The sequence below is a fragment of the Narcine bancroftii genome, chromosome 14 (genome assembly GCF_036971445.1).
Source record: "Narcine bancroftii isolate sNarBan1 chromosome 14, sNarBan1.hap1, whole genome shotgun sequence".
Taxonomy (NCBI): Eukaryota; Metazoa; Chordata; class Chondrichthyes; order Torpediniformes; family Narcinidae; genus Narcine; species Narcine bancroftii.
Genome location: NC_091482.1, coordinates 34,548,861 through 34,566,302, shown reverse-complemented (window position 1 = coordinate 34,566,302; position 17,442 = coordinate 34,548,861). Strand labels below are relative to the sequence as shown.

The following is a 17,442-nucleotide window of genomic DNA, read 5'->3' as shown; positions in this document are numbered from 1 at the left end:
TGTGTTGCTCACAGATGAGGCTATGATGTTACACTTATCCCATGATCATCAAGTACAGTTTGTTTTAATAGAGGATTTGAAATGCAGCCTTACTTTGCCACGAAAATTTCATCTTGCACTAATAATATAATAACATAATGAAAAAGAGCTAGTGTGGGCATTTAACCCCTTGTGCTTATTCTCCCATTCAGTCACATTGCTGGTGCCACTTTTCCATATTAATCTTGTACCACTTGATTTTCCGAAAAACAAAAAAAAAATTGCTGTAATTTTGAACTTCTGTAGCCCACATGGGTAACATATTTCAATTAGCCTTTGGCTGAATAAATTCTGCATCTCTTCACTGAATGGTCAACTGCTTATTTTAAAGACACCATCAACATTTACACAGTAAAGCTCATTAAGAATTTTGAATATTTCAATGGGATCATCTCTCATTCTTATATGGTATAGACCTGGGCTGCCTAATAACTCCTTGTTTATCAAACTCTCCATTCCAAAAATCCATTTTTGAACCCACTGCACTCTTTCTATTGCAAGTATGTATATCCTTCCTTTTGGTGGGGTCTCTAGATTTGCATGCTATGTTCCAAATGTGATTTACCTTTATGATTGCTTGCTGATTAGGTTTTGATCAGGACACCCAGTTCCTTCTAACTACAAATATCCTTTAAACTGTCACTGTATGGATTAAATAAAGGCATAATATTTTTTGCTAAAGTAGATAATGTTTATATTCCATTTGACACTTCCTTGTCCATTAACTTATTCTATATCCCTCCTGATAACCCACCCCTCCACCCCAAAAGCCTCTTTGCATCCTTCTCTCATCTCACTGTCATCTCCCTTTATATCATTAACAAACTGGATGTACAGTATTAAACTTGATAGCCTCATTCAAATTGTGGATGTAGATTGCAAACAACTATAATGCAGCCTATCAGTGATATTTCATTTTGTGTTGTCAAATGAAAAGTCAACTTCATCATAGAACTGTCAGATATGACTGGAAATTGAAATATGCTGTACTATAAGGTACCTCTTTGGAAATGGAGACTATTCAACAATATTTTTGATGCAATTTGGTATCTTGTTATAAAGACCTTCAGCAGCTATCTGTCAACACTGTGATCATATAGTACGTACACAACTAAAAGTGATATAAAATGACTTTCGGGTAAATCCTATGAAGCAGAATGAGAAGGAATTCTATTGCAGGTCAATAGCACTTATCACTCTCTCCCCCTCCCCACACACCTTGCTGCCATTCCTACCTATTGTGTCACTGGTACTGTACATGTTGAGGAATGATCACAGAATGTACTGATTTCTGAGCATTTGCCACTGGTAAACAACTAATGATCGGCTTGTTTACAGGTTTTACACTTTCTTTAAGTAATGATTAACATAACTTTTTTGGAACAGATTTGAAAATTCTGGCACTAGCGGGATGCATTTGGAGTGCAATCTCTGCACTTTGTACATCAAATTGTCCTCTTCTACGCATGCTCGATCTCCGTTGGGTAGAAGATCTCAAAGACTCGCAGATGAGGGAGTTGCTTTCACCGCCTACAGATTGCAGAGTAGGTCAGTGAAAGAGTCTATTTGCCATAGTTCCAACTGGGAAATAATTTAACTCTGTACCTGGTCTACCCATCACACCTCAACAAAAAAAGATGGTGGTTTTCTTCACCACCATAGTTGAGGTTGTTTATGGTGGAGAAAGGTTGTCTATGTATTTTGAATGTTCAAACCTTTTCAGTATTTTGTCATCAACTTGTTTGACATTAAATAGATTGCTAAATCTTTTCTAACACTATCCACTTGTTATCTTCCATGCTTCCCACCAGAAAATTACTTGGGCCTATTTCACTTAAAGTTGGTGAAATGAAAAACTTGATTCAAAAGGAAAATGGGCATCATTCAAAATAGAAAATGTATTCTCAGCATTAGGACCTCATCTGTATTTAAGGTGCTATTAACTGTTGACATCTGAAGAAGCTGAAAGAATTTGCATTTGTACAAGATTGAAGCATTGAATTACACTGATCTATCATTTGGGGCATACATTAATTTTTTTTTAAATGCAATCAAACTTGAGAGATGGTCAGAATGATAAAGAAGCCAATGAAAGAAATGTGAATGTTATCTATGAGGACTTACACAGATACTTGTGGCATGGTATTCAATGTGTTTAAGTAAACACTCTATTTCTGTATTTATTTTTGTGAACCCTTCACAGGCCTGTGTTAGAGTAAATCTCATTTAGTCCTTGAGCAAAGAACAAGGTAGTAAGCATTAGGAGCATGTCCAAGTCAGTGGAGTGTCCAGAGTTTTGAGTTTTTGTGTCAAGAATTTAAAGCCAATTGATGAGAACACCTCAAAGTAATTACCCATAAAAATGTTCCACAGAAATTTGGTTTTAAGGCCAGTGATTAAAACATTGGCAATGATGCACTCCTTCCCATTCCCCTTCAAACCTCCCATCAATCCTTGTTTATTTTTGTAAATTCCGGGCTCGTACGTTTGCTATACTGTACTCTCTAACTTCAATTTAATCTTTGAAAGAAGCACCCCTTTTTGTTGTTTTCCCTAGGTCATAATCAGAGCAAACTGTGCAACCTGACAGAATTCCATTTAGCGGGGTTGGATATCACTGACTGCACGTTGGCACTGATGATACGCTACATGCCAATGCTGAGCAAGTTGGACCTGAGTCAATGTAACCATGTGACAGATCAATCAATTGCCCTCTTGACAGCTGCTGGATCCTCCACGCGGGAAACACTGACTGAAATTAACCTTTCAGGTAAAAGATGTGATATTTTTCTAGTATCTTTTATTTCCTTCCAGTCCCTGAAAGCAGGAATATGATCCTGTAGATAGGCCAATGGTGTCATTGCCACCTTTACACAAGTAACTCATTGCTGTGTTACTGTAGTTCACACAGTGTATTCCAATAAAGATTCTGCTTTTAATATCTCAGATATGCCTCTATCTAGATGCCCATTATCCTAGGGTACTAATGATGTGAATGCAAAATGCACTTCGGTGTAATCAAATTAATGAAGTAAACTATATTTGCACAAGATTGCTTTGTGGCCAAGTTCTTACAAAAGTACAGGTGAGGGAATAATAGGTGATGCTGGACTCTCAAGATGCTAAATTGAAGCTGATGTTTCAAAACAAGTAAAGAGAGCAAGTAACTTCAGGTAGTGTTAAAATTTTAGGAACTAGCTATGAATGACAGCAAAAGTCGATGTTAATAAGTTATCAGGAATAGTCAGTATGGATTTGTTTGGGGAAGGCAAGAGCGCATAAGGAACAGGTTGCCTAAAAATGACATGGAGGTAGAAACCCTCATATTGGAAAAAGTACCTGGGATGACCTCTGCAACGTTATGGATCAACAATTGGGAAGTGGGAGTAAACCTAAAGAAGTTCATCTTTTTATCGCCATGGCCAATGTACCTTGCAACCTGCTCCTCACTATAAATTCCTGTACCCCACTTCAAGCAGTATCAGAGCGGCAGTTACCCCACAATGATGACAAGGTGTCAATCTCTAAATGGGTTTGAATAGCAATGCCATAAACAATGCAAGTGGGTTACTAACTAAAAGCCAAAATGAGATGTCACTTCTCTGGTATGTATTTACAATGTGTTTTTTAAATACATTTTTAGAGTCATGCCTGGATGGTTTAATGACTATCACAGGATCGGGATTGTGTAAAGTTGATCTATTTTCTGAAAAAGATCCATCAGAAAATATACAGGGTTTGTAGGTTAATTGGTATATTTGGGAGGCACAGGGATCAAGGGCTGGAAGGGCCTGTTTCCATGCTCTAACTCTACATTTAAAAATTATCTATTTAAATAGGCCAATTAATAAATTGGATCAAATCAGGCCTGTAGATCATCCCTTTTTGATGATCATCTACCAGTAATTATTAAGAGATCATGTAATGTATCAAAGGAGGAGAACACAGGATACTGCTTTTCAAAAACAATAAAAAGCACAGGTTTAATTGCTCAGTTGCTCAAAATTGCAATATTATTGGCATTTGTCAAGTTGTTAATGCTTCATCTTTGACCTGCTCCTTTCAGGGTGCCATCGAATAACAGACCAGTGCCTGTTGCTGCTTCAACACTGCCCAAACCTTAATCGAATCGATCTTCGGAATTGCAAACTGATTTCTCCCCAGGCTTGTCAGCAGCTTTCAGAAAGGCTAGCAGGTGTCACCCCCTTTGAACTCGTGGAAGACAAACTGTTAAAGAGAAGCAGTTTACAATTGACAAAGTAGCCTCATGGATGCCAATAAGCCTTGCCAGATTGTCCCTCCAATTCCTGACTGAGACAGCATAATTGCAATCTGTGGAGGAACTGCTTCCACTCTTCTATCTGTTTGCTTTCTGTCTGTCGGTGGGTGGGTGTGGGTGGGTGTGTGGGCCATGCAGTGACAGTCATCATGGCAATCGTCCTTCACTGCTGGTAATGCCCAGTGAACCAGCGACAGCTGGTATATTTGGAGGAAAAGGACTGGTGTAATTATCTTGGCCTCGAAAAAGAAGCATGGTTTTTTTGGACAAAAATGTTTTTATATTGCAAATACAGGGTTTTAAGCATTACACTCTGGTAATGATTCCTTCCTCCCTTTCCCTTGCCCCTAAAAGAAAACAGTGTAGATTTAGAAAATATTTAAAAGAACTTGGAGGCATACGTAAAATTTCGGATATAATGCTCATTAGGAAATAAAAACACATGGGCTTAAAGATGGGCTGTAATTTAATTTTGGTAAAGACTATTCTGGTTGTTTGCATTTGACTGCAGTCCAAAATAGTACTCAGTACTTCAAATACAGTACATTTTAATTGCATTTGTTTATTCCATGGGAATGGACACTCTTCAGTGGACGGTCAGTTTTACCACATTGCATTTCCAAAATTTTCATGAATAGGTGGTGCATGGTTCAGCACATTAATATTAAAATGAAGTCAGTCAGTGGGCAAATCCTCATTGGTGAATTAATTCCTGCCATGAATAGATTTGATTCATTCCTCGGTTGCTTCTTATTCCTTGGTCTAAACAGACAAGCTCATTTATTTAGGTTGCATAGGTAGGATTTGAGTCACATTCAGAATTGTGGAGAAAGAATGTGCTTTCAATATGAAAGTCCTCGTGGTTCATATTGTTTCCCTCGAATGCTTTATTACAACATTATGTTATGCGATGTATTTAATAATGAGGTACAATGACATGATTTTGTAGTTTTCATGGCAACCAAAATGACCTAACTAAGTGAGTGCATTTAATAGGGAGAATGTGAAATATACAGTGAATACATTTATTGAATATGAATACCCTGAAGAAAATAACTTGGTTTTGTCCACTAAATGTGATAAAGGAAATAAAAGCATGACAAGTTTTAGAGCATTAGATAAACAAATATGTAAGATTTTGGGGAGTGATGTTGTACCAGCTTCTATTCCATCACTACAGTTGAAGCCAAGGAACAGAAATATTGGGAAATTTAGTCAGGTTCGTTGTCTTCTTTCGTTTTTGCACTGGCAAAGTTTTTTTTGAAAAAAGAATGTGTGTTGGGTATGGCACTGGATTTTATAATAGAGTTTAATTATAAATAACCATTCCCACCGAACACACCCCTTGCCAACAAGGTGGGCAGTTTGTTCCATAGTACAGGAAACATATTGGTTCATTAACAATTGGTTTTAAATTGGATCTATATCATCCATCATGTAAATAGCAGAAATAATTGTTTTATCTTAAGTATGCTACCAAACACATAACTAAATGGAGAAGTTGAGTATTTTCAGAGTGTTACCATTAGAAAGAACACTTGAGAAATCATACTTAAAACAAAGAAAATACTTTTAAAGGTATAAGTGGATTAGATTGTTCTCACCAAGGATAAGAAGACTGTACCTGTCCTGAATGGTAATTTCTGTAGCTCTAATAGAGTTTAGAGTATTTTGGTTCAAACCACTACAAAGTTGTGCTGCCCTCATTTTATTTTACCAAGTTAAAAGTGTCTCCTTCCCAAGATCAAAGATTATTGGGTCCTAATTTTGTTGGCTTGATTTTCCAAATAAGATCACGCCTGGACATTGCACCCACCTTTAAGCTTCATTCATTAACCTGCTCCCATTTAGAAGGGGAAGATGGAGAACTAAAGACTCAGTTTTGGATGTCAGGTTTAAAAAGTAATGCAGACTTGCTGCTTATCTTCCTTGCTTCTCTACAGGAAGTATTACTGCACAATTCCATGTACTACCTTTCCAGCGTGCTACCTATGAATAACACCTGATCTGAATACGTCATCTAAGCAAAAGAAAATAGATTTATTATGTGAGGCGGCTCTAAACTGCTTTTGTATTTGCCCTTTAGACTGTAGATATTGCTTGTACTTTGGACCAATTCCAGGAATTATAAAGATATTTGCATTATACTGAAGCATTTGTTGCTTCATGCAAAAACAGAGGGGTCTTTCTGATGGGATTTGAAATGGATAATATAAAAAGGGTATGTAATAAGTGCATTAGCTGACTGCAAAACATCTATCTGAAGGTAAAATGGACAGGATAAAATGTTGAAAAAAATGTGCAATTTTCCTGAAGAAATTGTAATCCCCAAATCATCTTCATAACTAGTTATCCTTGAATATTTCAGCATCTCAGCTAAGCAGTCAACTCTTTATGCTGTAACCACACCTGATGCAAACGGTCCCTAAAATGTTCATAGAGGAGGTGTCGTATTCTTTTGGAATAGGCCATTCTTGCAAATCCAACGAACAACCCCTGTCTCTCTTGATTTAGACGGCACTCTTCTGTACCAGGGTTCATAGCAATAATTCGGCTTACTGAATTGTGCTATTTACATACTTGCACTATGAAATCAAAGTGTGTATAAAAACATTTTGTCTGCTTAATAAGGATTAGTACTTTTGTTCTTTTTTAAAAGTGCAAGTATCTTAACATGCAAGTTAGTAATGCTAGATTAAAACAGTACATTCACACAAATTTCATAGAATGTTTTACATTTGACAGAATTGTATAGGACACTGCTAATTTTCAGTGGACTGTGACTTTAATGCCCAACATAAAAATTTATTCTAAATTTTCCACTTTTTTCCCTAGTGTATTGATGCACTAGTTAAACCTTTTACTTTTAATAAATACTTCAGAAAAAAATGCAGTTTAATAGGAATTGTTCTTTCTCTTTGTACTATATTGAAAAGTTATAAATGTTGATTTCCTTTTTTTAAAATAAAATCTAAATCCAGACCTAAAACATATTTCAAATATTTTAATTGGAAATTTTAGATTTCTTGAATTTCTGTTGAAAGATTCACAATTTTGTTTTTGGCATTTAAATTCTGTTTACTTTCTCACAAAGATTAAATGAAAGGCGATTGCAATAAATTCAGTACAATTCCCCCACAACTGCTGGCAGTTAATAAATTATTTTGATAAGGGGAGTACAGATACTACTGGAATTCATATCAGTGTTGAGAGGAGTTAACTTTGCTGGGTGCATCATCTGAGGCAAGGGTTAGTGCTGTTTTTCTGGAGAGAAACTGTTCAGTCTATTGATGGGTAGAGACAGGAGCTTCACACAATTCATTTGACCTTAAGAATGTGGACTGGCTTACCAGCACAAAGCAGAGATCCAAAACACGAACCTTGATATAGAAATTCCCCAATCTACTGCCAATATTTAACTCATTTGTAAGACAATGTTATTTTAGTATTCTTTTATCAGTTTTTAAAAATATAACTGACAACAGTCCAATGTCTACCAGATGAGTCCGCTAAGATCACCCGCTCCCTTACAAATATATCTCCTTTCAAATGAGGACAAATTACAGTTGCAAGGATGAATATTGTCATGCCAAAATGTTTGCATCCCAAAAAATGACTACTCTTAAACCTCTTCACAATTAAATGTGTCAGTTGCTTCGTGAATAACTTTCTTTAAAATATGATAGAAAAATGACAACATTTAACCAGTAAACTATAGGACCATGACTGAATCAAGTGTTACTTTGTGTTCTCTTGTGATTTGCACCATGGGATCTTAAATTGTGCGATTCTGTATTTTTTTTAATGATTTGCCCTTAAAGACCTTAAAAATTCTACAGTGCCACTTGCCACTGTGACTTGGTTAGGGAAAGGCGTCTTATTAAAACTGAAGGTTAACTCAAATGAGCTGATAGAGTATAAAACTACTGCATCTTCACTTTCTGTAATCTCCTTGGACTGGATGAGTGAGTAGATAATTGCTCTGAAAGGCTTATGTTTGCAATTATTCCACAGTTAGCCTTGTATTCTATAGGAATTTAGTGGGATCTGGATGTTTTTAAACACTTGGTTTAAAATCTCTTGTTCATTTTGACCTTCCACCTATCCATGTGGAAAAAATACTTTTTAAAAAAAAATCTATTGTCATTGTCATCTTCAACCACTGGATGTCACTGGTGTGTAAGCTTTACAATGGCAGGCAACAGGATGTCGTTTACCTTGGTTCTTCTGCCACTCCGTCTTCTGGAACTTGATTATATAATTTTTCTTCCATAAAGCTCATCAGATATTAGCTGTTAGATTTATGTGTGGTGGTGATGTGTTAAACATCTCTCACGCCCTGCAACACTTATTTCCTTCCAGTCTCTGCCTCCAGTGAAGCAACATAGACTTGAATATTAATTAATCTAGCCTCTCGCTTTCATCCTTGGAGCATTTCTAATATGCCAGTAGATCATGAACTCCTTGGTGTTCCACCAATCTTTTGTAATATCATTTCAAGAATAACTTTTCTTATGATCTTTTGCTCAGTAGTGGTATCGGTGCCCTGCATTAACACTGTTTGAATACTTTTCATCTGAACGTTAGAATGTAAGGTTACAAAAATGAATTGGCATCTGGCTTTTGAAAACCAAGGACTAAATGGAAGTCGTGATCTTGCTGTAATTAATGTAGCATTCGTAGAATGCCTTTTCTGCATGTTTCCCTGAAGAGGGTGGAAGCAGTGACTCGCATGCATTTATATTCTCTAATTTTGTACCAGCACTCCTCTCTAAATAATCTGATTCTACCTGTTTTATTCAGTACTTTCAACATCTCGACAAAATCTATAATTCGTCACCTTTTCATTTGCTGCTGTATTATAAAGGGAAGTGGTGCATAATTTGCAGGACATTCTTGCAATTGGGAAGGAAATAAAATTGACCTTAATGGCAAAATAGCGCAATAGGTCTCACTCCTACTTTTGTATCTAATTGCAGGCTGGAAAGCAAAAGAATTCATTTTTGTTCCTTGTAGCAGGAAAACTGAATAAAGCAGATAGGATTACCTGTGGTAAAAAATCAAGCATGGACATCCAAGATCTCCCGTCCATGTTTCCTCCCCTCCACCCCACAGTGCCCCTGTGCATTCAATGATACCTTGGTCAATGACATCTCTGCAGTTAGTTTAGGCAAGCGTTTATCTCCTTGCCTAATTTTCAAGGTTATTCCCTTTGCTATCCATTTAGTTTTATAACTTCCACAATTATTTTTTATGCATAAAATGACAGTATTCAAAAACTTTCCAAAAGCTTCACTGCAATTCTCTTGGGATTCTTTTGCAATTAAACTAGCATGGACAATATTTAATTTCCACATGACCCTTTTCACTCTCCTTCCCCAACAATCCTCACTGCCTTTAGAATTTCTAAATTAATGGCACCATTGCCTGTAGTGTATTACTGTACACTGGAAGGTGTTGTAGCTTCAAAGTGGGACAAGGAGGACAAGAATAGCCCTTTCCAAATGGAAAGCTTTGCCTGCTCACCTGGTTTTCCACATCAAAGAATTAAACCTTCTGCGCCCACTCATTTAGAAGACTTAATAAAATTTAAGAAATACCAATTAACCTGTGTATTACAGACTGTCAATAGGAAGAGACTCGTTCAAAGGATTTGAAAAAACTTTTATGCGGGGTATTGGGTTTCTTGCTACATAAGACAAACCCTTAAAATATTCTGCCCTATATTTTTCTCAGTTTTATAACCCTTGAGGTTCCTTGTCATTTAATGAGGAATTATATTTGCCTGATGCTAGGCCACCTAATCATTTCAAATTCTTGTGCCTCTTTCTAATTTTCCATGTTTAATTTGTTTACTTTTTGGGCATTGAAATGTTTGTGCCTGCTCTTCCACACTGTAGCAATGCCACAATATCATCTAGGAAATACTTACCAATCTTGACAGAAGCTGTCAATGTCACTTGGTGAAACTTCACACCACCCCCCCCCCTCCCCCACCAATCCAAGTAACCTCTGAACTTGACTGGGATCATTTGAAGTATAGTTCACATCAGAACACACTCCGATGTTGTGTAAACTGCAGTGCCGTTTCATTAAAGAATTAAATATTTGGTAAACTAACGACTATTCGGTCATGTTACACGACCATTTGTGGAGGATGTTTCATGTTGAATTTGAACTGGTACTGCTTGCATTTTATAATATTGAAAGTATTGCCCATGATAATTTACATCTTGTGAGTAAGATGTAAACCCAATTATATTTGTGCACAGATACTTTAAATCACTGTAATGTTCTCTGTTTATTTTAACAGGGATGTTAACCATTTAATACAAGCAGGTTAACACCAGGTGTTAAACATAAAGTAAGCAGAGGAATGTTGCAGGAATGCAGAAAACACACAATCTTATGGACGTGCCAAACTAGTGCCTATTCAAGTGATTTAAATGTCCATACTCCTCAAGTGAAACAGTTGCAGTTTATCCAAAAGCATTCCTGTTCTCAGGACATATTTTAAAACTGCATTGATGACAGCTCTGGTTTTGGAAATGGTTGCACTGTTCTAAAGCTTGACTTTACACCCGAGGCCAATATTTTGCCTCATCCATAGGGTCTACATAAGTGCACATCATGGGTATATTTGGAGGGGGGGGTGCTACAGTGAGATTATCAGCAGACTTGCAGGGTTCAAGCTTTGTGTTGAAAACAGAAATCATGTTGCTTATAAATATTTGTGCTTCCATTCATGTGATAGTCACAGATGTACCCCCACCCCTCCCATGGAGGTCTAGGACATTGGGAAGCCTTTGGTGGTGATCGCATTTTTCACACAATTTGCTTGAAACCTCTTTGTTGTGCCACCTCTCTACCTACAGGTGTCATTGTCAAATTTTTGTTTTAAACAAAATGTTATTGCAATTGTTTTAAAAATGCTGGGTTAATTATAAAGCAAAATATTTGGAGGCTTTGGAAGATTTCAATATGGTAACATAGTTGCACACAGAACCTGTAAGCCAAGTTCAATAAAAACAAAGCGAAGGTTGGTCTACACCCATTACAAGTAATGCTATTACTCTATTTGTATTCCTTTCCCATCGCACCTTCCCCCGGCTGCACTTCTCTGTACGTACTTCCCTGAAGAGCAATCAAAACGAAATAGTGTTTCAAAATAATACTAAGAGGGGTATCATTGTTTTGAGCCACTCTCCTGTTATACGGGTGTAGGATATTTCTACAGTTGTAACTGAGAGGAACATTAATTCAGAACGTACGTGTTTTTGCGGAATAACCACTTATATTCTGTTACTTACTTGAACATTTGTGGCCTAAATCCTAGTGCTCCTTTGGATGGTTTCTTAATGTTGTTATATTTTTAAATGAACTATTGGTACCTGTTTTTTAAGGTGCCCATATCAAGGTGTCCTTCTGATTTTTAATTTGCATCCTTTCAAAATTTCTTTATTGGTTTTTGCTTCTGACACAATGAGCTGTGGACTGTTTAAAAGGGTTCTAACTTCAATTACTGGCTGACACACCCAAGGGGAACTATGGTTTTAGTCTGTGTTGTGGTGCAATTCTGTTTAAATATAGTCCAACTTTAGTGAATATCCCTGAAACAAATCTGACACCATCTATGTTAAATGATTAATTTATCTCTATTAACCTGCTTGCCTTGTATCCTCGTATGAAACATGATAGACTAGAACATGAGTGAGCATTCCTACTCGATCACCCATGTATATTATATCACTGTTGTGGGGGGAATATTGAGTTTATTTTTGTTGTTCATATCTGTTTGACCTATGTTCATCCATGATTTGGCAGCACTGTTTGGACTGGTTTAATGGCCAGCAAATTGGTCAGTTGGGCCAATTTTAGAGTCCAGCATTAATACTGACCAAGTACATTCAGAATCATCCAAGTGGGAACAAAACTAGAGGCTGCTAAAGGGACACTCCACCTCCCAAGATTTGAGTTTATTGTTGGGTATATATGTCATCTACATGTAGTGACCAAAATATTTAGTAAGGGCCATACATTTGTGTGGGATGCCTAATAATTCAGGTTATGATTTTTGTTCCCCGGTGTTCTTGTTGATAGAAAATGCAGAATTTTGTAAAAAATTTGAGTAACTTCTCAGTTGATGTTTTATAGGATTATACCACTTGTAAATAACATTTTGCTGGTTGGTTCTTAATCCTTGTACAGCTGATTCTTATTTTGAATTTGTAGCTGCACAAAACATTCTGTACTTCGGAAATCTCAATTATACTTGAATAAAGTTTTACTTTAAATTTAAAAAGTTTTTCCACCTGTTCTAATTTTGGAGACTACACAGACAGCTGAAGTCTCACTGTCAAATTGGCCTTTAGAACGGAACACTTAACTAGATTAGTTTTGCGGTACCATTTCCTCTGAGAGTGCACCATGGTGGTGGCGGTCCACAGCTCTGCACTCCGAATTATGGTGTTACAACATGTGTTATGTGTTAACCCTGATGTGGTCTGCAGTTGCACATCTGATGCTGGGAGGACATCAAATGCACAGGTAAGCAATTTCACAATTAATGGGAGATGGCTGAAACTGATTTTTGTATCACACAGCACTGGAAGAAACGCAGTGAGGTCCAGCTCCAGGCAATTGTTCCTCTCTCACTCGCTCTGCTAGTCCAGCGTCCAGCTGATAACTATGCTGCTGACCTGATGCCCATATATAACAGAGTCAGCGACATAGAGGCACAAGGAGCCACTGGATCAGTTTTACACACCACTCTCCCAGAGCTGGGCAGTTTTTTCCCGACTGCTTTGGATTTTTAAAAATAATTAAGACAGAAATTGTAAGAATTTATTTCCCAGTTCACTTATTGTATTGGAATGGTGTAACCAATAAATAATACTTGCACCTGGTGTATCTTAGACTGCACTAGTGAACTGGACCTGTAGGATCTTTGCTACAAAAATTCTTTGTCTGTCTTTAACTACGCAAAGCCAAAGCCAGAGAAGCATGATTAAAAACTAAACTTTATTAGAACCAACACTTCATTCACAATTACACAGAAATCCCCTGCTCAAGAGACATTCAGTTCCAATAGATATCATAAATCTAAAAAGACAAAATAATGGCAGGCAGAAAACTAAACGTGCCGGCTTACCCTCTTATTTAAACATTTAGTTTTTTTAAATCTATTTACCTTTAGACTTCTATTGTTTGAAAGGACATCTCATTTCTTTCATTCGAGTTATATTCGATCTGTCTTTTTCTGACCCAAAGGTACATTGATGAAGGCCACAATGTTAGAGTTTTATAGCACCATAGACTTGTTTGCAGTTTGTGACAATTTACCAATTCAGTACCACAAACGCGATGGCAGTTACTGTTCCTGGAGAAGTTGCTGAAAGAATAGCAATCAAAATTCTTGAGCTAAACTAGTAATGATTTGTGTCAAAAGTAATTAAAGCATTGTTTCATGTAAAGTGGTCTGGTTTGCAATCTTATCCATTCCTGAGCATTAAAATGCATTTTGAAAAATATTAAGAATTAGCTATTTTAACTTGAAAATAAAAATAAAATCCTCCAATACTAGAGAAACAAAAACTGCTGCATCTGAAGGCAGTCGTCAGGTCAGGTAGCGTCCTTGGGTAGAAATGGACATTTTGGATCAGGGACTCGTTATTGAGACCCAAATGTTGAGTATTTCTGCTCATGGTTGCTGCCCGACCCACCAAGTTCCTTTACATAAATTTTATTTTATGATATTTTACATAAATCGGGTATAGAAGGGAAAAGGGATATTCACAAGATAAATTCTTACCCAATTAAATTAGTTTCAGGAAAAATTATTTTTTAAATATCTGCACTCTTTACACTAAGGATTGTTATTCTTTTACAATCTTCACCCACTTTAATAAAAAGAAATAGATATTCACAAGACACCAGTGGTCTTGTGGTTACACCCAGATGTTTAAGGATTTGCAGTTCAAGCTCTAACATCAGCTGAAGCCCTGTGAAGGGGAGCTTGCTGCTGTGCAGTTATAGGGATCAGGATTAAGCAACAAATTTTCGAAGCATCAAGCCCAGCTTGAGCAAGCTGTTGGGAAATACTGCAGCAAAATAGTATATAACAAGTAAATATACAGTGTGAGCCTGTAATAGCATCAGGGTCACAGTGAGGCTGCAATTAAACTCTTGCTCCAGAGTTGCAAACCCCATCGTTCTCATTGATGTGTGCTGTAATTTTAGATTAAGTAGATGCATAAGCAGTGTAATATTACAAATTTAATTTGAAGCTAACAAAAATGGAAGGTCAAAAATCTGAAATGTTAATTCTGCTTCTCTCCATGGATGCTGCCTAACTTGCATTGGTAAATGATGTTTTAATTGGTATTAAATGGAATGAAATTTGTAATTCCTCTCAATATCTACTCCAGATATGTATAAACTTTGTCTCTGGAATGTAGCACAAACTGGGGTTTGTTTAAAAAAACTGGTAGGCTCTGACTGTTAAGCTCAGAAACGATATCAACGTCACTTCAAAAAGTACTGTGACAATGCTTCTCAAATCCCAAATACTCTACGTGAAACACATTCTACCTTGTGTAAAGGTATGTCCTTTTTAGACTTCCATTACCCATTTTCTCCGCCCCTGCAGTAAACTCTGGACGGGGAACAGCAGAAGGAACCTGCTGTCCAACCAATTATTAAAATCTGCTCCTGAATCAAAAACCACCCGTTTCCCTCCACTGTTTCGGAGATGCGGATTATAGGGGTTCTCAATGATTTTCCCATTCAGAAATGCTTCCATTTATACCCCAATTGCAGTAGGCACGATTCATTTAGAACCTAGGATTATTGTACAGCCACTCATTAATAATGTCTACTTCATGTTAGGATGGCCAGCTGTCAAGTTTAAATGCGAAAGCTTTCTTCCCTCCCGTCGATGTGCTTCAGACGCAAATAAACATCTGTTCCGATGCCCTGCATGGACTGAATGGAGAGCGATCCTCCAAGGTACTGTGCATAAGCATGGGAGGTTGGCAGACCAAATCCAAACCTAAACAAAGAGGGCATCTTTATTACTGCAGCCTGTTCAAAGAATCCATCACATTCAAGCTCCCGCAGAGAAGTCACGATCTACATTTGTATAATGCTGATTCAACAACCTCACGCCAAGTGTATCACATACAAACTAATGGTGGAACCACTCTTCATTTTAACCCAGGGCCTGAATTACACAAAGTCCTCATTATCCAGTCTTCCTATTTGCAGACTTGTAAGTGCAAGATTGACCCTGCAGTACTAGGAATATTGGGAAATGTCCCATTATTCCTATGGTGTCAGTCAATCTTGTTTGCCATGATGCTTTAAGATGGTAACATTCAGGCAGAGCTGGGTCAGGATCTAACAATGATGATTTCGCCAACATCCAGAACCGATAACATGCAACACTACTAATGTACACCAGGGCTTGTTGTGTATCTACACTTCTCTTCCTTTGAGTACCTCTTTTACATTTTACGCTATTTGTCTCAAGTATTCTGACAGCATGGTCTGCAGTGCTCACGTTGCTCGCCATTTCCTCATTCGAATTATCTCAGACCATGGTTACCCGTCGCTGGACACAACTCCACCAAATCAATAAACCCTTCCTAAGCTTGAACTCCCCTTTTAGCCTCACTTGTTATTCATAGAGAGCACAGCCTTTCCTGATGGGCCCAAAAGTGTTTGATATGGCACAGTCAATTTCTTCTCTTGTCACACGGGACACCAATAAACAGGTAATTTCTTGGAAGGTAAAATAATGGCCAGGTAGAAATGAGTAACCCTGCTGCTGGTCAAACTGTGCTGGGACTTTAAGCCTTCACAGGTTGGTTGGACCTCCGTTTCACATTCCATCTGATGCAAAGCATCTCCAAGGGTTCAACACTACCTCAGCACTGCACAGATACACTCAGCATCAGGACCATTACTGTCCATCTAACTGCCGTCTGATCTGGACTGGGTGGTAGAAGATGACATGCATTAGGCTTCACCGACAGGACAGGGAGCACCAAACCACACCACCCAAGACTTGCTCAAAAAGCAAAGCAAGCTGTAGCAACAGAACAGTCCCACTGTAACAGTGGCCTGGAGTCAGCCTTAACATCTTCAAACACAACACTAAGCCAGCAAGCGCTTTTCCCACATTGGAAAGCATTACACTCCCATGCAGCTCCTTACCCATGCATAGGCCCCGAATGTGGGCCACTGTTGACCATGTGCCCATAAAAAGCATTCGCTGTGGAATCCTGGCTGCTCTCCTCCGCTGTGGTGAAGTGGTAATTCATCACTCTGTCCATGTTGTGGTGTGGAATCCCACCTCCGCGGTCTGATATTCTGCAACAAGAGTATTAATGGGTGGCCTCAGCATCACTGAAGTTCTCTACCCAACAGAACCCTGCAAACTCAACCTGTGCACATTTTCATGATGCATGTTTGTAAGGTGGGAACTATCCTTGGAAGGGAAGATTCAGGTAGAGCTGTAAATGCCTTTTAAGACTTAACATCGTTGTGGGAAAATAAAATTCCAGGTACTGTACAGCTCTGATGGACAGCTCGGTCATTAATCACATGTACTCGAATTTCAGTAATTCAGGCAGATGTTATTTTGTTCATTACCAGCAGAAACCAAGGGTTTGAATATGACCAATTTAGATGGAAACCTGGTATTTTTGTTGAAAAATGTGGAATGTAGGAGAATTCACATAATTTGGGAATTAAGGGTAATGAGCAGAATCCTGTTACGTGCTCCACCATTTCCACATGACAGAGAGGGATCTTTTACCTCAAAGCCAATTTTCAACATCAATCCCATCTCCACTGATGACACTTGCATCCAAACAAAACATTTAAATCCACCTCGAACTGGAATTTAGCTTGTTTGAAGCTACTCCCAAGCTGCTGGACTTGGACTGAAGCAGGCTTCTACTCCCTCACTCTCCCACAAGTCTAACAGCAGGTTTCCCTGAAAGCTGCTCAGGACACCTCCCTTCTTTCGGGAGCCCCTCCTCTTGAAACTCCCTATGTTTACCAATGTCCTTGAAAGGCCGCATTAAGATTGGGCCAATTACGGCAGTTAACAAATTACT

The 17,442-nt window shown here is 37.9% G+C and overlaps 2 protein-coding genes across 7 annotated transcripts in view; one reads left to right on the top strand and one right to left on the bottom strand.

Annotated features, from left to right (window-relative positions):
* Positions 1-13,887, top strand: part of LOC138749573 (lysine-specific demethylase 2B-like) — a 702,276-nt gene extending 688,389 nt beyond the window's left edge. For 3 of the 4 annotated variants that reach the window (XM_069911133.1, XM_069911132.1, XM_069911135.1), the window contains 3 exons: positions 1,426-1,587; positions 2,597-2,809; positions 4,106-12,620. In XM_069911133.1, the coding sequence (XP_069767234.1) occupies positions 1,426-1,587; positions 2,597-2,809; positions 4,106-4,302 (572 nt within the window). In that variant the 3' untranslated portion in view covers positions 4,303-12,620. Of the gene's footprint in view, positions 1-1,425; positions 1,588-2,596; positions 2,810-4,105; positions 12,621-12,921 lie in introns of those variants that run through there. The other variant, XM_069911134.1, reaches the window with a different exon arrangement.
* bckdk (branched chain ketoacid dehydrogenase kinase) overlaps positions 13,321-17,442 on the bottom strand; it is a 71,695-nt gene continuing 67,573 nt past the window's right edge. For all 3 annotated transcript variants that reach the window (XM_069911138.1, XM_069911137.1, XM_069911136.1), the window contains exons 10-11: positions 16,535-16,690; positions 13,321-15,368 (exon numbers count right to left, since the gene is read on the bottom strand). In XM_069911138.1, the coding sequence (XP_069767239.1) occupies positions 15,224-15,368; positions 16,535-16,690 (301 nt within the window). In that variant the 3' untranslated portion in view covers positions 13,321-15,223. The remainder of the gene's footprint in view (positions 15,369-16,534; positions 16,691-17,442) is intronic.